This window comes from Tiliqua scincoides, chromosome 4 (assembly GCF_035046505.1).
Source record: "Tiliqua scincoides isolate rTilSci1 chromosome 4, rTilSci1.hap2, whole genome shotgun sequence".
Classification (NCBI taxonomy): Eukaryota; Metazoa; Chordata; class Lepidosauria; order Squamata; family Scincidae; genus Tiliqua; species Tiliqua scincoides.
Genome location: NC_089824.1, coordinates 122,130,587 through 122,151,405, shown reverse-complemented (window position 1 = coordinate 122,151,405; position 20,819 = coordinate 122,130,587). Strand labels below are relative to the sequence as shown.

Genomic DNA, 20,819 nt, shown 5'->3' with positions numbered 1-20,819 from the left:
TACAGAAAAATTACATGATCTTGAAGGGCGCTAAATGGAATGTATACTTCAAAAGTTACCATGTTTTCAGTTTATCCTTCTAAACACTATAATTGTGATCAACTGAAACGTTTTCAAAATCATGGACCCTCTTATACACACACAATACACAATATTTTAGGTCAGACATTAAAATACTACTGTTTTCCCTCAAATACCCAAATGAAAAGCATACACATACGGAAAACAAAAAGACCCCTTTAACTTAGTTTTAAAAAGAGAACCTTCACTGAAGGCTCACATTCTTATTTCTATTATTCTCACCAAGTAACATGATATATTTATTCAATTTGTACCCTGCATCTTCCTGTCCCACTGGGCACTCAATGTCTCAATCCTGTTATCTCTCTTCCAGTGAAACCCCCTCAAAAAGTAGTCTTCAGTGCTGCAATTAATAAGGTCAAGACATCAACATTTCAACTACACTTGAATCACCATATAGAGTATACTCAGGCCACCCCATTTCCCTCCCCACTGGAAGAAGCAAATCTGAGTACATATACGAAACAGCTCTGAATAATCATCTAGGCTCGCATGCCCATAAGCAACTACTGAATTAGAGAACCATAGGGTAGTGCAAATGTGACTCTTTCTGGTCCCTTAACCATAATTAATGTGAAGCCAGTTAACTATTGCACACTCCTACCCCCTGGTATGAATTCCTCCAACAAGCCTCAATAATAGTGAAGAGTTACATTGACACCAACATTAATCACAGTCAACAGAATCAGCATTAAGCAATGGATTGCCCTTAACCAAAATTGAAAACAAAGGATGAAAACATATTTTTAAGGCTGATTAAGAGTGAATACTGGTTAGCATTAACAAAGTGAAACATTGGTGTAGATGCAATCCTTAACCATGATTGAGGCTTCTATAGGAAGGCAGTGACAGAATTTGCATGACAGAGGGAAGTACATAATCTAGCCCCATTCCTTTACCATCTTTAACCCATTTCTGCCCAGCCCACAGGTGAACATCTGATCCCTATTGCGTATATGCAACGTTGGGCAGAAATGGCTTAAAAATATTACATCTGCACCCATCTGTAGGATTAATCTATTATTTGACAGGAGGGAATTGCATTTAAAACTATTTTACATGAATATTTAGAATTTTTTTTAAGCATCAGATTAGCAACCTAAAACAAGGCTTTTCAGACTGGGGTGTCGTGATGCCCCAGCCTGTGGGCCCTTTTGTGTTTCCCCTTAAGGGGCGGGGGCAGCCAGGAAGCAGGGAGGAGTAAGTGGCAGGATCCCCAGGACTGCGCCACTTAGGGGGCTGCAGGGGCTTGGGTACACTTACCAGAGCCTCCTACTGCCTCCCGGGGGGGTGGAGGAGCCATGCGCAGCTGTCCACAGGGCTCCCCGAAGCTTCACAAGTGAAAGTGGAGTGAACGCGCTCCGCTTCTGCTAAACCAATCCTGGGGATCACGCTGCTGCCTTCCCCCCACCCCTGCCCCCACAAGAACTTACTGTGGTTTTTAAACTCCCTGGGCGTTTGAAAACCACAGACCTAAAGCATACCTGGAAACCTGAGAAAATAAGCAAAAGGACAAAGACAAATAGAGCAGGAAGGGAACTGTTGACCTCTGTGATCAGTTAGGCAATGGAATCAGTTTAGAGCACATTTAGAAGCTGCATGTACTTCTGTAAGTTTTGCACACAGGAAATAGATGGAGGATGGACAGCAGCTGCGCTTTCCCAGAGTCATTAAGAGAGTTAAGGTCCAATCCTATCCAACTTTCCAGTACCAGTGCAGCAATGCTAATGAGGCATGCACTGCATCCTCCAGTGGGGGGAGGGGGAAGATAGTCACAGAAGCCTCTTCAAGGTAAGGGAACATTTGTTCCCTTACTATGTGGCTGCATTGTGGCTACATTGGTGCTGGAAAGTTGGACAGGATTGGGCCCTTAGTAATATTTTTCGAGTAAGAGACATACCACCATGAATATTCTACATACAAAGGAAGAGCTATTCCAAAGTAGCACATGTAAAACACAAACATACTCAGCTATGTATTCTGTAGGTAGACCAAAAAAGACCACAAACTATTTACTATGAGTAAGAAGCTATGATACACACACTTCTGCACATTGAGAGTTTCCTCTCTTCTCTTTTTTTATAAACTGGAGAAAGCTCTACATGCAGTAATCTTCACAGGCATATGGACCAACTCGCTTCATACAAGAAAACAGAAGGAATCTATGCATGCAGAGCCTTGCTTTACAATTATCGTCTAATGCAGGAGTGTCAAACTAGTTTCATATGTTTGACACCCCTGGTCTAGTGCTTTGAAATGGCTACTTTTTAACAATAACCAGCTCATACTTCACCTTGTTTTAAAAGAATGTACAAGTTCCAAAAGTTATACAGAAATAGTAAGAACAATTTCATTTTCCTTCTCAGAATGTGGTGAAGAGTGAAAATTTCAAAATATTCTGAAATCAAATTCTTCTGTCTCAATACAATTGACATTCCTAGTACAGTATAGGGAACAAAAGTATACACTGTTCTATCATACTGTTAGGCTGCAATCCCATACACCTGTGGTTTTCAAACTCTCCGGGAGTTTGAAACCCGCAGTAAGTCTTTGTGGGGGTGGGGGGGAGGCAGCAGGGGCAGGGGGAAGGCAGCAACGCAATCCCCAGGATCGCGTCACTCAGGGGGCTGCAGGGACTGGGATGCACTCACCAGTCCCTGCAGCAGCCATCCCTGTGTGTGGGGAGCCCTGCGCGAGCACCTGCAAGGTACCCCAGATCAGGGAAAGGGAGAGTGGAGCGATCTGCTCTGCCTCTGCAAAAGCGAAGCAGAGCACAATTGCCCCACTCTCCCTTTCCTTGACCTAGGGAGACCTGCAGGTGCTCGCGCAGGGCTCCCCACATACAGGGGTGGCTGCTGCAGGGACTGGAGGGTGCACCCCAGTCCCTGCAGCCCCGTCAGAAGGGAAAGCGGAGCAATCGTGCGGGGCGCAATCGCTCCGCTTTCACTTTTCCTGACCTAGGGTACTCTGCCGAAGGTTGCGCAAGGCTCCCCACACCCCCAGGAGGCTGCAGGAGGCTTGGGCAAGTGCACCCAAGCCCCTGCCTTCCCCCGTCTCCTGGTTGCCCCCATCCCTTAAGGAGGCAGAGGCCAGGACCCACAGGCTGGGGTGTCGCGACGGCCCAGTTTGAATACCACTGCCATACACTTATTCAGTCCCACTGAATTCAATGGGACTTATTTCTGAGTAGACATGCATAGGATTGCACTGTCAAATCTTTCTTGCAGTTTTCCCTATTTTACAATTTATACACACATAAAAAGACTGATTTCTTTTTCAAAACGTTTTAAGGAAATCAATTTTGCTAGTTTTCTCCCAAGCATCCCTTCTTCTCAGGACTGTCTTCAGTAGTAGCTTTGTACTAAAGTTTATTAGACTACTACAGAGTAAGCAGCTTAATCTGCTACAGTGAGCATTTGAAACATTAACGCAAAACTGATCAACTGTTTACCCAAATGGCAAAGATACTGCCATAAAATCCTAAACATATCTGTATTTCATAGATATTTTATCTTGCTTCTGCCACCATTCATTCAAATCCTTCAATCGTCCAACTGCTCTCATAGCAACCTCTCCCTCAGCAACACAATGAAGGCTGGCCTGCTCTGCCTACATACACAGATGCTATTTTTATTCAGTATGGCTCAGGACCGCAACACAGGCAAAGAGTTAAATCTCCGCATTGCATAGTTCCAAACCAGGATGCCCTACTCCATAGCAGCTACTTATTAAAACACGTCAAGGCCACTGATACATTTAGTGTGCAGTTTGACCCTTTGTCATCTTGGATATGGGACCAATCATTATATTTCACTTTCTGTGCAAGTGTAATGTCCTGTCTTTCTTACCTGATACATCTGCTATACTGGTAGATTAATGTAGTTTAGCTTTTTGAGAGTAAATCAGACTAGCCAACTTCATCCCTGAGGAATTTTTGCATATTATAGACATAAACCTTTGCAAAACTGAGCATAACTAGTTCCTGCATTTCACTTTCATAAAATACTGGCACTGAGCTCCTCTCCCCTCAATTAATCTGAAAGGGTCAATGGTATTCTTTGGGGAAAGGCAACTCAGAACATCAGTGTGAATAATTTGAATGTACTTTAGCATTTATCTGGTTTTTTCAAAGTTGTCTTCAACTGCAAGACTGCATTAGTAAGTCTTCCAGTTAGCATCTGTCAACAAGGTAAACATAGCAGCTCAGAACAATGAAAGGAGCTAAATCAAATCAGTAATGGTTACAAAACTTCTACATTATGTATCACAGTGTCTGTGAACTAATACTGCTGTAACATTTTCCCCCCTTCATAGGGCCTAATCCTAGCCACTTTTCCAGTGCCGGTGCTGCTGTACCAGTGGGGTATGCACTGCTTCATGTGATGAGGAAGCAGTCACAGAGGCTTCCTCAAGGTATGGGAACATTTGTTCCCTTACCTTGGGGCTGCAATGAGGTTGCACCAGTGCTGGAAAGTTGGATAGGATTGGGCCCATACACAGGTTAAATGGAGAAATTATACCGGGAGAGAAAACCAATGAAGAGTTTGCTGAGAATGACATAGATTTAAAGAACTATATGAGATCTGGACTTCTGCATTCCAAACAGCAGCTGATCCACTCTCTCATGTAACGTGACAAACCTTTTCTGAAGCGGAAGGAAGTTTCAAAAGCAGTTTGAGATATAGTATGGTGGGAGGGCAAACATTCCACAAGGCATTCTCCAATCTTTTGAGTGCATCTGAAGACACTCTTCAATTTACTACCAAAGCCAAAGCACAGAAAACTAGGTCCCTGCCTCTTCCTTGCTAGTTCATGTGGATTTTTCATTCCAGTAATTGCATCCATATTCTTCTACAGGTATTCTTCCGTGAGGAAAAATGCTACGTCAGGATTGGTCCTAAAATCTCTGCTGCAAAAGAATCAGAACTCTTCATTTCTAAAGAATAAAGCATGCTGCAGGAACATCTACATCCCTTTCACATTTTTAATAAACTAAGTTTGTGCTAAAGCTTTAAGATTACTTAAATTATTTCCTGCTTAAACAAACCAATTATTTTCTGAATCACCTGATATTTACATCAAAGTTTTGCATTACAAAGCAGTTGCTTAAAATCCAACTTACGACATAAAGTTTAATGTTTTTGGATAGCAACTGTTTTCAGGCTTAGCAGTCATTTATTCTTTATCATTTTCTGTACTTTCAAGATTCTCATACTGAATTGGGGGTAGGGGGATTAGTTCTTTTCATGTAATTAACTATCAGGAATCAGTTGGGATCAACTATGGTTATTTCCCATTTTGACCTTCTCTATATAGGAAGAGGCAGAACATATATAACAACTGAAATGTTTATTTTTTGCCATTAAGAAAGAAATGCCTTAAAGAATCTTCTCCAACAGTACACAAAAGAAAATTAGGAAAAACGTCACCCAAGAACCTATTAACAGCCCACTATTTTGGAAACTCTTAAATATTTTTAACAAAGATAATTTACAGACAGAGGTTCATGTAGCTACCAGTTCTTCAAATAGCATGATTTTAAATATAACTGCTTCTGATTGGATGGTTGCTACTGTAGAAGGCAGGAGAATAATTACAGATCTCAGAAATTACAGGAACATCCCCCACTCCAATGAACTCTACCAAAACGTCCCTCAATATTCTGACTATACTAAGCTTGGTATCTTTGTGCCCGACATGTGCAGTTTTCATAAGTGCTTATATTAAGAACTTTAAAAATGTGTTGCCCAATTAATAAAAAATTAATTGAATTAACTGATTAAATACTGCAGTGCTTTAAGCACACGGTATACACTCACCTCTTTCACCTTTGCATGTACAATCAGATTCCAAAATATATAACCTGCACAAACTGCACTTTCTAAACAATATGCATTATTCTTTAGATAATGCAGCACACATCCCTATTCATTTTTAAACATTTTTTTCCAATGTAACAAGATTATGTTCTGAAGTTTTGAAACAATGGAAGCACTTGTCTAGCGCATTCCAGGAAATCTCTTTATAATAGAGACCTAAAAACTTGCCAAGATTGGTTTCTTAAGGCTTAGTCTGCACTGATATTTCATCAGTCATTGTGCACTGGGGGCATCTGTAACATGCATGTCACTGGCATCTGAAAAGACCTGGGAATCTGTATCAGTACACCATCATTATGCTGTGTCAAGAGGAGTTTCCATACTGTTGCATACCACACTACAAAAACACAACTGGGACAGAATTCCATAAGCTCGTCATTGGACTTTTATCTTTTGACTCATCCTATCTTCTCTCATCTTTGTCCTTTTGTTCAAATATGAAATTTAGGATTTCATTATCCTTTGAGAACATTTGCAAAAACAAAGTTCTATGATGTGCCTTGCTATTCCGCAGGCAAGAAAACCAAATTTTAAAAATGGAAAAAAAGAGAGAAAAGCTTATTAATGAACTTGTGCGATTATGCAGGACTACAAAAATTGCAAAATTCTTGCAAGTTTTTTTCTGAAACAAGAGAGGATTTAGGTGGAGCATGTTGAAGACCAAACACCACCTATGATCCCTTGAGACAATCCAGTTGTCCCTAAATAACCCAACACACATAGATAAAGAATTTTCATCTAATAAAGGATGAAAGCAGCAAATTGCCAAATATAAATGTGCTGTAAGCTATGTGAATGAATCTGCATTGATAGAAGTGAGGTTACCTGTAGTGCAGATCTGGACTCACTTTTCCTTGTCAATACAAAGAATAAAAACTATTCAAGCAAATAGCTATTAACTCAACAGAACATACACAATTAAAACCACTTCCCATCCTTCGAGTAATGGAATAACATTATTCTTGAAAAATAAAGTCTACAATGATGGAATACCTTGTTATAGGAAAGCTATTTAAAAAATTTAAAGCATACATTGTGTTTTATAGCTGCTTCTAGAAGGCCTCCCATTGCTATTAATAACTATGTGTCACAGACAGCCTCCCCCAAAAGTGGATTTCAACTCCACTTCTCTTTATATCTTCTCAAAAATGTTAAACATTCTGACAGGTGCATAAAACTCAATCATGAGTTAGTACAATCATTCTGTCTATCTGATAGGGAGGTCCCAGATCAGTCTTCAGCTTGTAACTGACAGATTCAGCAAAGCAGGTGCTCACAGATTTAAATCAAATCCAAAGTGAAGTTTCGAATGACATCTGGTGCTCCTGCGTCAAAGCCACATATATCCATCATGCCTTTGTCATCTGGGTCTGCAATGGTAAAACCGCTCGACGTCATTCCACAAACAATCAGTTTGGATGGAATACCCATTTTCTAATAAAAAAAATCACAAAACCATTTTCAGCATATGTGCACTATGAGTTATTTGTAAAAGTCAAATCTTGCAGCATTTATAGGTATCTTGGCCTGGAAGATACATTTATAGTTCGCAATGACATGCACTGTGACATCCTCAAGTTACTAAAGCACAGTTTACAGTCAGGTGGATTTGTAGAGACCCAAGCAATACTACAACACCAACTCAAGCTAGGGATAAGCACATGGTAGCCTGAGCACAATGTCACCTTGTGGCCCTTCTGGCAAATGCCAGATGCCCCATCTGTTCCTATGTGTCTACTTCTGGCCACAATGGACACACAGCAGCATTTTCACAGTTCTACAAAGAATGTGACTTGGGACATTTATATAGGCCAAAGACCACACTACCATGCACTGAGAAATCTATTTTAAAAATTATTCTATTTTCACAGCATTAGGACACAAACAGAAATTGAAATGTGTTCAAATGCCATGCAAGTCACTAGTACCACAAGTTTAAAATGCTGAGAATTTTCAGCCAATCATATTTTACAGAAAAACAAAATTACATCATACAAAAAGCATTTACCTCCCTGTACTTCCTTAAGGCTGTGGCAGGATGAATCTCTCCAGCATAGGTCTCATTATCCGTGAACACAATAAATACATCCACAGCTACACCTGCTTTTTGAGCCCAAAGCATTGGAAGAGAACAATCAGTGTCACCCATGGGAATCTAAGGGGAAAAAATGATACAAATTTTTTTCCCCTTTTAATTTTTTTAATATGTGTAAAAAAAAGTACAGAAAAAACCCTCAATTCACCATACTGTGTTCATCTATGTAATGTTGTTTAACACAAAATTCCAAATACAAGTTTACAAGTATTACACGCACAAAAAAACTATGATGAAGAACAGGACATCTGATATTTCATGCCTCAGCCATGGTATTCTATTTCACAAATTATAGCACAAATTCTATTTCATTTGCCCTTGAATTTGGAACTGCCTCCAAGAATATCTACATGATTCCTAACTTTCTGCCTTCAAATCACATCTTAAAATCCATGTTTTCTGCAACAAATTTCACTGAACATCTAGTTCCAAATTCAGCAAAGTACAAGTTTCTCCACTCCCTCTGACATCTTTGCCTTTTCACTCCCACTTTCTGTTCCCTTCTGTTGAAATTTAGACTAATCTTCTTGCAGAAGGGTCATGGTCTGTTTTGTTGTCAAGCCGCTATGTAAAATGCTATGTACACATGGTGTTGCTAACAGTGATCAGTTTTAGTTCTATACTGATAATGTATATCCCAGTGTAGTTTAAGACAGAAATAAGAGTTATAGTAAAATATGTACCTAAATATTTGCAAAAGTTGTTTGTGAATGTATTAGTAATTTTAAGGCCTTTAATTAAAAAGTGAAAGATTCATCTAGAAGTGAATAAGTGAAGACTGCTTGTTTAGAAAATGTGTATTCATAATGGGATAAAAATGAAATGTGACTTCCTTTTAGCAAATTGCTTGTATTTGGTTGTATTTTCATATATAAAATTAGAAACAAAGAGTAAAATGAAAGCTTAGCATACCTCAGACATGTTATGCAATACCTGAGGTAACGTCATATCTTCAGTCACTGGACAAGGAACCATGTCATCCGAAAAGGCAACAATGTGGGAATCTTTTTCAGTACGTGCAACAACCTGATGAAAGTAACAAATAAATGAGAAAATGAGACAATGATAGACATGCCATTTTCTGTTGTAATATACTTGCCCGTCTTCCTTTTTCATTGTTCGTATATCGTTTGGGGGAAGAGCTGAGGATATTGTCTGCTTCAGCCTTTCCAAAGTTATATAATCATTCCCCTTTCCCCTCTCTCCAGTCCCCTCCAATTCACCTCTGCCTTCACTCCTCAACAAACCCACCACTCTCCCCCAGCTCCCTCCATTCTGCCGCACTCTTCCATTGTAACTGTATGAATGCACATCCTCCCAAATAGGAGCAATCACAGCATTGAGTTGGTAGGAGTTATGGAAGAGTGATAGGCAAACTATATCCCTACCCACCTCCACACACACTGTTATCTCAAGCAGCATGGACACATCACTCTCAAGTACCAAAGGATTACAGTCCCAGCAGCCTAGTCTACAGCATGTATGTGAATCTCAGGCATTTTTGGCATGGGTGAGTGGGGGCTATTTGGCTCTTCAATATCTTCTGAAAACGCTTCAACGACTTGGCCCTTAGTATAAACTCCCCTGAAAGTGATTAACTGCGGGTTTTTTTATACAAGGGTGAGCTTCTTCTAGAGCAGTGTTTCTCAACTAGTGTTACGGATACCATCAGTAGTACTTGAGATGGTTTCTGATGGTACTTTTAGGACTCCCAGACGTTTGCCACCCAACAATAAGACCTCCGATGTGATGCGACAAACATCTGTAGGAGGCTTGGCATGGCAGACAGAGCTCCAAAGCATGCTTTTCATATGCTCTAAAAAGCCCACCTGTCCACCCTGAGCCTCTTACTGGTGTGAGTCACGTTGCATCCAGTCTCTCAACCCAGAAATAACTGGTGATGACATCATCACCAGTTATTTCTGGTGGTACTTCCAATAGGTGGACCATGCAAAGTGGTACAGGCAGGGATAACATTGAGAAACTCTGCTCCGGAGCATTTTATCACAGTTTTTGCTTTAAACTGTGTGGTTTGCAAATCTCTTTTTACCTGTTAAACCAAGCTTTTAAAAAAACAAAACACGAGGCAGACATCCTTATGGCAGCGGTTCTCAAACTCTTGGGTAATTTGTGGGGAAATGGCAGATGATTGTGCTGCCAGCAGGGACCTAGGGATTTGGTTTTTACTCACCCCTATCTGCTGCACCATCTGAGGGGTGCAGGGAGCCCCGTGGAGCCCTCTGCAGGTCTCCCTGTGCCTCAGAATGTTGAAGAAATATGATCATGACCCACTTTCAGTCTCATGATTACGACCTGGAAGTAGTTATGATTGTATCTCTTCAATCTTTTGAGGTATGGGGAGCCCTACAGAAGACTTTGTGGGGTTCCCCCCCCCCCACACACACACACACACACACACACACACACACACACACACACCCCGGTATACTGCAGCAGACAGGAGAGAGTAAAAATCAAGCCCCTGGTTCCCCGTTGACAGCGTGATTGTTCTGATTACATCATCAGGGCAATCACAAAAGGGCAAGGGCAGAGTTTCCCAGGCTGGGGCATAATAACGCCCCAGTTTGAGAACCTCTGCTTTACAGCAACACAGGTTCCTCTCTTATTCTCCCACTGCCCTAATTTTTTAGGGATGGCTCAACTAAAATAGTAAGCAGAGTTTATGTTTGGGCCTGAAAAAGGAAGCATAAAACCACCTCCCACATTTCTAATTCAGATAAGAGCGCAAGATTTATAACTTACCATACACATTGCAGCAGCTACTGTACTAGCGTTCAACACACTACCCAAAACCTTTTGTGACATAGAGCCACTGACATCAACCGCAAGCAAGAAGCGCTTCTCTGTTGGCTCTACAGCCTGAAGTGAGCGAAAATCAAGAGATGCTTATTATTGCTGCGTTTATAGTAGAAGGTGCATTAAGAATTAGCAACATTAGCCAAAGAAAGTAACCAGTATATTATCGATATGCCAAGGATACAATAGAGTTCTTTCCAACCCATTTCTCTTAAATAAATACTAGGCCTTCCAGAACTTGGCAGGAGGTTGCATCTAAAAAAATATTTCTGGAGAGTGGGTCTCTAGGGGTCAAGTGGGGTGAGAAAGGATAAAGAAGCAACAGCAACCTATCTGAAAGCTAATGGGAACAGAAAACCTAGGGTTGAGGAAGATATGTATATCCAAGATATATATCATGTGGCTCTGGACCAAATGAAGATTTTCAATTCATAGGAACTTCAACTACACAGCTTCTATCGCCAACATTCAGTACTTTCCTAAATACACAATATCCGCCTGAAGACTGACACTAGAGATACCTAAGAAAACTTTAAATCAATGTGTTGTTGAACTAGTAAAAGTTCTAGTAGGCACCTATTCATAATATCCAAGTTACCTTAAATGTTTTGTAAAATGAAACATCAAGAGCTTCCAAAATATCCTTGTCAGGTTGCCAGCGAAGTTTTCCCCGATAGCTACGTTCTCCTTTGTAAGTTTCTAATGCAACCAAAATATGGAATGGATGTATTCGTGCCTTAAAAACAAACAAACACAGAGTTGTCTATCAGACAAAATAAGTTCAAGAATACATAAATACCCATAAACAGCTGAAAATTCTTTTTCCAGCTGTAGTTTCCACTGATTCAACTTAAAATATGCGACTTTTGTATAATCATTTATATTTTAGGTATTTTAGAGATACAGAAGATGAGCACAGCCATCCTAAACTGCCTTCTAAGAATCATAATGAAATTAAGATTCACTACAGCAATTGAATCTACAGCAACTACTTTACAGTGAGTTAAAAAGCCTCTTTCAAAATATACATACAATTATACATTAAGAACATTCTAAATTAAGAACAACTATACATTAACATTCAGGTTCTTAAGAACTTTTTAAAAAAATTTCTCTGCCTTCCTGGTAAAGTTTGCCTAATTGATCCAAACTGTGTCACGAACTCACTACACTTTTATTTCTGATCCCCTGCCCCAGCATGAGCATAGCTTCTAGTCTTTTCATATCCTTCTCTGAAACTCTCATCATTCATCAAATATCATTCTCAGAAACTACACAGAATCAATCCCAGACCAAAGAGAGACTTCTTGCCTACCAGACTAAAAAAATAAAAAGCTTCTTCCACTCTTCCTTGCAAAATAATTCCCCCCAAATGCTACCCAAATAGTAGAGATCATAATAATCTCTACTAATGCTTTACTTTACTCGTACTTTAAGGCAACTCCCCACATAAGCCATACATTTCCAAAACGATGACTGCCAACATTTTTATTCATCCATCCTAATGATACTGCATCAATACGCAGGATAAAGATCACACAACTTATTTTCCTGATCTTTTCCACAATATTCCCCAATTGCAAAGACCCTGGAGAGGGGTCCCTTGAGAAACATTCCCCTTCCACATATTTGCTCCTTAAAGCACTACCTTTGACACTGATTTCCTATTTCTGGGACAACTCAATAACTACCACCCATAAACTGAAGCAAGTTAAGAGAATAGAGAAACTCTTACCTTCTTAAGAAGTTTTTCATTTCTTAGTCTTTCACAAACTATTGCCACTTCTGGGCTTCCTGGTTCAAGAACAGAAGTTGCCGACATCTTTCCCAGATTCCTCAACATTGCTGTTATGGGCATCTCCTGTAACAATGCTTTCCATACCTTGCACAGAATGGAGTAAAAGATGCAGAAGAACATGGAAGTAATGGTTCTTGATGATGCAAACTACATATAGTATTTCAAAAATCAGCCTTAGGCTGCAATCTTATACAATCACTTTCAAGCCTAAGGGCCCAATCCTATCTTTGAGGTACACTAGTGTATCCCCACCTACACAGGCCCACACAGGCCCACATGTGACATGGATACCAGCACAATACTGCACCTTGAACATCACTTGGATGGCAGCACAACTCTGCCAGCAGAGAAGACCAAAATAGGGAGGAGATTAGGGCATGATGTAGAAGGGATGTGGAAGAGTCACCATATCCTAACCCCTCTTCAGACAATGAAGATGCTCCTTACACTAGAAAAACACCAATGACAGAGCTAACATAGGTAGGAGTAATTCCATAAAGAACAAGAGGAAAGGGAAAACAGTAGAAAGTCAGACCTCTTGCTTGTCCCGCCCACTTTCCTACAACAGAGTACAGGATACAGACTACAATAGCCAATCACATCACACCCACCATAGTACAAAAGTCTCTACCACAAAAGTTATAGCTCAGATGAGCTCATTCAGTATCAGTTTATATTTTTCTGCTGATGCAAACCATGATGATAGGGTACTTGGAACTCAAAAGGAAGCACTTTGCCGAAACAACCTCTTAACCCTCTCAACATGTATTGGAAAGGTGTTTTCTTGTCCTGTTTTCTCAGAATTCTTACTGCAAGCATTCTGTCCCAGGAGAACCGGAGGCAGATGTCCAGTTGGAACCTCAACTTCACCAGTAGGGCAAGCAAGCACAATGCACCCCACACAACTGCATGCCACCAAGCACTAAAGCTGCCTCTACCCTGCCTATTCTGACCTTTTAGGATGACATGTATCTACTGTACTGCCTAACTATCTCTTTTCCAGAAGCTAAGAGAGCAGAGAGTGTCTGCTCCATTTTGGTAAATGCCAGGAGCTCCAACCACTACTACTGCTGGGCACTCTCATCAGAATCCCTTTTGTATAAGACCACACCATTGCCACAGAGGGCTGAATATTACTCCTCTGCAGAGTTCCACTGCAGCCGCCACCACCACCAATACCCCGCAGAAGGAAAGGTAATGTTCCAAATCACCATGCTCTCTCCTCAACAAGAAATCACAGCATGTACATTCTAGTGGCACCACTCTCCCTCACAATCATGTGGCATGCATCTCAATCCAGGGAACAAGTGTGACTGATGCTGTTGTAAAGTCCCTGTTGTTCACTTGATCCCCACAGGCAGCTGTCCCACAGGCAAAAAACACCTCACAGATCCCAAGGGAAGCCTATAGCCTGCCTGAAGTGATAGGTATAAGCCCATCTGCTGCTCAGTGAGGTGGCTATCCTACTTATTCCAGACATGCCCCTGTGGTTCTGCAGTCTCCTTGGCAGACAGTGAAACAACTAGTGCAGCCAGACCTCACAGGCAACCATTACAAGGCTGCCTGCTATATAACTTGCAATAGCACAACACCTCTGCTGGGAGGAGATGGCTGGCAATCCCACTTGTGTTTCTCTTTCAAATACTCCAAGAGGGCTTTAGAAAAGCACATCAATGGATAAACATAATGTTTATGTTTAAAAGGGATAAATATAACGTTGCATAATGTAACATACAGCAAAAAAAAGTTTGCATCATTTTACTCACTTCTTTTGATTTCAAATGACTTGTCAGAAGTTGTTCCCGAACTAAATTATACTCTTCTATCAAATGAATCACTTCCAATTCATCTTTCGTATGCTTCACTCTCTCCACTGCCTCCAAATATTTTAAAAGTTTTTCAGTCTCAGCAGAAAGTTTACTGTCTTTATATGCCTCTTGAACTTCCTTCCAGCCTTTCATTACATACTTTGTGACTACAGCAAGGCCTGTTGAAAGAGTAATAAACATCAACTGATCTAGAATCCAACAGCCAACTATTATCTAAGACTGACCAAAGTACTAACATAACTGTTATTCTTCCTTGTCTTCACTGGTTACCAGTATGTTTCTGGCCAAGGTGTTAGAGCTTTAAAGACAAACAGGGAAATCTTATGCATATTTACTCAGAAGGAAACCCTATTATGTTCAATGAGATTTACTCCCAGATGAGTGTTATAGTATTGCAGCCTAAAATAACTGAGCTGGAACACCTGAAGGAGTGTCTTCTGCCAACTTTGAAATATATACAGGTCCTGCCTCTGTATTAGCAGATTTGGGGCCTATGATTTTAATTAACTGGAAAAACTGAACTGCCTTTCTAGCACCTCCGAGGACTTTCTGAGGTGCATAGAGGCCTCTACGGGCCTCAAAACACATCCAGATAGTGACCTGAGAACATCTGCAGTCACATCCAGAGGTCCTATGGACTGGACCCAGGGATTTGCGGGTTTAAGTATCTGTGGGGGGTCCAGGAATGGATCCAGTACAGATACCAAAGTCCAACTGTATTTATGCAAAGAGCCACATACAAGCATAAAGGAAAACAGAGAAAAGTTGTATGCATGAAAGTGCACAGAAAAAAGTACAGAGAAGGTACTACACCGCCCCCCACCCTAAAAAAAAAACACTCATCCTTGTAAAGAAACCTATGTTCATCAATACTTTGGTATTATGACATTCTTTTAGAAGCTGCACATTTCTCTAATATAGTAAACCCCCAATTTAACAAACCTTGACTTAACAGATTTTGGAAACAAGATGTTTTCTGCTTCATGAAACAACTAACCATATAAATTTGGCGCATGTGCATATCCATTGATTTAAATGCAATCAGACTTTTTGCAATAAGCATCACCCCTTCCCCACATTAGTTCATTGAATCAAGGTTCACTGTATCTAAATTAGTTCACTGTATCTAAATGAATTTAAGCAACAATAACTCCCGTTTTATATAGGCTTCCTATATAGAATGTGCTCAGTGCAGACCACTGCAGCTGAATCAGAATATTTCCAGTTGTTACCTTCATTCGCAGGCTTTAGATGGGACAACCTAAGAAGATCTTTATGACGCCAACCATTTCTTTGCTTGTATTTTGTCACTGCTAAGGCAACAGCCATGCTATTCTTCCCATTGTACCAATCTGCAACAGCTTTTCTCAGAGCACGACCCCATATGCCACATTTCATGCCTTCTTTTAGATCCTTTTTAAACTGGATAAAAGTGAAGAGATGCGTTGGGATATGACAGACTTCAGGGACAGCCTTATAAGCTGCTTGTTTTGTTTTTGCATCAGTGCACTGTGAGCAAATGGCAAGCGCAAACAGTACTGGCTCCTGTTTTGCTGCCCGTCCTTCCTGGCTGAACGTCTTTATTTCCTGTACCGCTTCACAGCCTTTGCCATCTTCAATTAGCCTCAGTAGAGCAGCAGCATTTTCAAAACCCAATTTTTGTTCCTTGACGTAGTAAGTACCTCCTTCTGAACCAAAGCACAGGAACCGGTGCAATCGATTCATGTCAGTAACCTCCCATACATATCCACCTTCAGAGTTGAGCATCTGCTTTTCATTTAAGGGCTGCATTTGGCTTGTTGCTTCTTCCATTGCTTTCCCAATGTTTGAACCTCCTGAAAGTCAAAAGAAAACGTTTTCAATTGGAGATCTATTAATCTGCATGGACACAGTTATGCTCAAAAATTGTCTTTGTGCACAAATTGATGGTTGAACTATTCAATTACCAGTGCAGCATACTGGACCATAATGACCCAAATTCAAATCCCACTCAGCCATCTCTTGGGTGAGAGATGGTAAACTTGGGTCAGTCTCCATCTGTCAATCTATCTCACAGGGTTGTTGTGAGGATAAGAGGAGGAGCAAGAGCCATGAGCTCCTGAGTGCATGTTTATCAACTCTGAAAAATATATAAAAAACAAACAAAAACTTGAAAAACAATTATGATATGTATAACACACTTAAAGCAATACCTAGATATTAACAGAGGTGTAAAATTGTTTTAAGGATGTGAACTGTGGCAGTTTCTGGTTAACTGTCTATGGGTACAATACCCAGGGACTCAAACTAGAAAAATCCTAAAAACCTGGTTGCTCTGACATGTAAAGTTTGTTGCTGGCATCCAAGCATCACAAATATTTCATCAGTCCTGAAACCCTTTCTTCAACTTTCTTCAAATGAAATGCATCTCCAGTGCAGCCCCCCCCCCATGACTGAATATTTGAGATTTGGTCACCCCATTAAACATTTGTGTATTACTTATTTGGTTTGCTGTTTTCCACTGCAGCACAAACCCTTCAGTTCCTCTCTAAATAAAGAAAACATGTACTGTACGTATACTACCAATTGTTTGGTGGATATGTGGCCACCAACTTAATTTTCTTTCTCAAACTCTCCAGTATTTGTTAGTAACAGGAACATTTCTTGTACATTTGGGAACCAAAGGGTTTGTACTGGTTTTTGTTTTCAAAGGGGGATCTAGTGGTAAGCCCTATGAGAGAATTATATGTTACTAAACATAAAAGACTGCCTTTTCATACTTCATTAAAATAATCCTGAAATCATATTCTATAATTATGTATTGGTGTTTTTTTGATAATCCTTATTCCACCTATTCTGCATACAGTTTAGTCAAGAGGCATAAAAAGTTCCAAAAAAAATCTCATGCAATAAAACCTTTACCAAAACGATATTTAAAGAGCAGCTGAAATTGTTTAACTTGCCAAACGCTAAAAAAATTTGAATAGCAAATTTGGGTAATACACTTCCAAGTCAGACCAACACTGTCTTGTCCACTAAATAACTACAAGCACACGAATTCATACATTAAATAGGTCTTTGAAATATACTAGCAACTAAGGGCGCAATCCTAACCCCTTATGTCAGTGCTTTCCAGCACTGACGTAAGAGCAATGAAGCTCTGAGGTAAGGGAACAAACATTCCCTTACTTTGAGGAGGTGAATGACACCCAACTGCACGATGCAGCACATGTCCTATTGGTACCCCTATGCCAGTGCTGCAAAGCGCTGACGTAAGGGGGTTAGGATTGCACCCTAATTCACACAGTGAGAAAGAGGAATGCTTTGAGTTTATTATAGTTTATTTCATTCATTTCTCACACTTCCTTCAACCAATTCAGGGTACTTGTACAGGAGATCATCAAGTTTTATGTGGACAACAATGTTTCGAGTTAGGTTTGGGCAACTCTATCTTTCAGCCTACCTTATCCTACAAGTTTCATAGTTAAGCAGAGATATGAGCACAGGTCCAAGTCTAATATTATCTGGTCAGCCACTACTGTCTCAGACTCAGTCAAAGAATGTATTTTTGTCGACGGCAGCATTCAGGTCAGAATTTTGTGAAGCAACAAGAATGTAGCTAAACACAAGCAGAGCATACCATACTTTTCTCTGACAAGATGATCACTGCCTACTGCTTGCACTAGGATGAGAAAAGCTTATAAATATCCATACATCTTGTAGCTTGTGAAAAGTAAGAATCACCATCAGGCAATCTTCCACTAGCTTCTGTAAAGTGGAGAGCATTTTCTTTCAGGATGTTGATATGTTGTAAATAATATAAACTGAACTGAGAACTTGCATAATCAGTCATTGTGGAGAATGTACACAAATGAACAACATCAAGAATTTTGCACAACACCCAATTATTGTACATATTCTCTAAACCTTGCTGGGAAACATGCACCACTTAAAAGCATCAACAGGGTAGTTAAACAGTGTCATGACACTATGCAGATTCTTCACCTGGGCACATTCGCCAGAGAGAATGTAAAATACAATCCTTCCATCCTGCATGACCTTTTGGAAATTATATATCTTGACTAGACCGCATAGTTGCCTATTAACAGAGGTGTTGTTTCCGTTGAGTAAGATAGGGTTACAGCCTAAGTTTTTCTGAACACAATGGGCTTACTTCTGAGTAAAATAAATAACAGTTTTCAAATATCTCTACCCATTGATGCTACTAAAATAGTTGCATTCTCTGTGACAGTAAATGTTCAGTCAATGTTCACAATGGCCAGCATTTATGCATATTCTCCACTCTACTTGCAGAACCCTTAACAGGTTTACCAAAAAAGAACTAATACTGAGATACATGAAAACAGCAGGCAACTGTTCCTCCCCTTAATGCTCTTGCAAATAAAGCCTAACTATGAAGTTGCTTATCCCACAGGCCCTTGCACCTCAGTATTAGGCCTTTTGAGTATACCTGCTGACAAATGCTTGTTAAAGAAAGAACATTCATCAATGCTGGCTAGCCTTTGTGCAGGTTATGAACATAAGAAGAGCCCTGCTGGATCAGGCCATAAGCCCATCTACTCCAGCTTCCTGTGTCTCACAGTGGCCCACCAGATGCCTCAGGACCCAATCCTATCCAATTTTCAAGCTCCGGGGTAGTCACAATGCAGCCTTGCGGTAAGAGATCACATGTTCCCATACACTGAGAAGGCCCCAGTGACTGCCCCACCACCACAGGATGCAGTGCACACCCCACTGGCACAACTGCACCAGCACTGGAAAATTGGATAGGATTGGGTCATCAGGGAGCACACAAGAAAACAAGAGCTCTGCATCCTGGTGCCTTCTCTTGCGTGTGGCCTTCTGAGGTAGCCTACTTCTGAAACCAGGAGGTTGCACAAACCCAGGATGACCAGATACAGTAAAGGACAGAGTGCCCACACCTTTAACCATTGTACAGAAGAGGGAATGTTGGCAGGTGCAGCACAGAAGAGCTTAAAAAGCTTCACCTGCCCCTCTTCTACACAGTGGTTAAAGGTGTAGGCCAGGAGTGTCAAACATAAGGCTTGGAGGCCAGATGTGGCCCCTGGAAGCTTTTTATCCAGCCCTCAGGCTCTCAGCTGCTGAGGTATTACAGCTGAAATGGCAGCCCACATGAAAATAGGGCTTTCCCAAATCTTGAAATATGATCAAGATTTGCATACTTTATCTTCTGTCATTTGCAGTTAATGAATTTCTATATGAGAACAGAGTGTGATGTCTGGCCATTAGCTGCTTAATGATGTCACTTTCTGCTTAATGACATCACTTCCGGCCCTCAGCTGGAGCCCTGAATGCTAACTTGGGCGCTCTATATGAAATGAGTTTGACACCCCTGGTGTAGGTGCTGTGCTCCACTGCATCAGGTCACCCTGCACTTACCCATCACAGCCTGTAACACATGATGGACTTTTCCTCCAGAAGTGTGTCCAATCCCCTTTTAAAGGCATCCAGGCCAGACACTGTCACCACCTCAGGTGGCAAGGAGTTCCACAGACACTCAGCTTCAGTGGACGCGCCTGGTTCTGGTGCTGTGAGGGGAGAAGCGCATCCTCCATCCACGCCCACATAGCTCTGTGTGTGTGTGTGTGCCACGTCCCCCCAGCTGGTGGGTCGTCATGGAGAAGAGGCCTGGACCAGCAGCGTCAGGATGCAGCTGCGGGGTCTGTGTGCATCTGAGGAACTGGAGCCCCAGTGAAGGCCGAGAGGGTCCTGCTGCCCTCCCCCCGCCCGCCCCCTCTTATGCCCCTGCGAGGGGGCTCCCAGTAGAAGGGCTTGGGGGGGGGGGACTGCGCGAGACGCCTCCAGGCCCGGCTCAGCCCTCAGCGGGGCTCGCCCACAGGCACACACGGGGGGTGGGAGCTGCGGCGGGCGTGGCGTGCGCGACCCTACCTGCTCGCGTCCAGCAACAGGGCTCGGGGCGAGCGGAGGAGGCTGCGAGGGCTCCGGCAACTTCCTCCGCGAGGGAAGGAGGGACCCGGATGGAGGGGCCTGCGATGGCTGCGCCCCCTCCCCGCGACAACATCGCTCCCAGGACCCGGATGCAGCCTGCAGTGCCACAGGCCGGCACTACTCCGAGGCGCGGAGCCCCGGATGAGGCCGGCCTCCACGGGCTCCTTGTCCTCGGCCTGCAGCGCAGTCTCCTCGGGAAGCCTCTGAGGGTCGCGCTCCCTGGCTGGGCCCCCGAGCACCGCCTGCGCTCACGGGGGGCTTCACAGCGTCTCACTCAGAAGGAGCCCGCTGTGTGGGTCAGGCTGCAGTCCTGCCCACACTTTCCTGAGAGTAAGCCCCATTGCACACAA

The 20,819-nt window shown here is 41.8% G+C and overlaps 2 protein-coding genes across 4 annotated transcripts in view; one reads left to right on the top strand and one right to left on the bottom strand.

The window, feature by feature from the left end:
- The window catches only part of GLRX2 (glutaredoxin 2), a 19,372-nt gene extending 14,268 nt beyond the window's left edge, over positions 1 to 5,104 (top strand). Inside the window, exon 4 of the mRNA XM_066625700.1 lies at positions 4,939 to 5,104. Coding sequence (XP_066481797.1) covers positions 4,939 to 5,028 — 90 coding nt within the window. The 3' untranslated portion in view covers positions 5,029 to 5,104. The remainder of the gene's footprint in view (positions 1 to 4,938) is intronic.
- Positions 1 to 20,819, bottom strand: part of RO60 (Ro60, Y RNA binding protein) — a 23,445-nt gene extending 2,626 nt beyond the window's left edge. Inside the window, exons 1-9 of one of the 3 annotated variants that reach the window (XM_066625696.1) lie at positions 20,410 to 20,819; positions 15,732 to 16,334; positions 14,437 to 14,657; positions 12,608 to 12,754; positions 11,471 to 11,608; positions 10,819 to 10,935; positions 8,968 to 9,081; positions 7,969 to 8,115; positions 7,238 to 7,394 (exon numbers count right to left, since the gene is read on the bottom strand). In XM_066625696.1, coding sequence (XP_066481793.1) covers positions 7,242 to 7,394; positions 7,969 to 8,115; positions 8,968 to 9,081; positions 10,819 to 10,935; positions 11,471 to 11,608; positions 12,608 to 12,754; positions 14,437 to 14,657; positions 15,732 to 16,334; positions 20,410 to 20,542 — 1,773 coding nt within the window. In that variant the 5' untranslated portion in view covers positions 20,543 to 20,819 and the 3' untranslated portion in view covers positions 7,238 to 7,241. Of the gene's footprint in view, positions 1 to 3,023; positions 7,395 to 7,968; positions 8,116 to 8,967; positions 9,082 to 10,818; positions 10,936 to 11,470; positions 11,609 to 12,607; positions 12,755 to 14,436; positions 14,658 to 15,731; positions 16,335 to 16,445; positions 16,506 to 19,899; positions 20,030 to 20,409 lie in introns of those variants that run through there. The other 2 variants (XM_066625698.1, XM_066625697.1) reach the window with 2 other exon arrangements.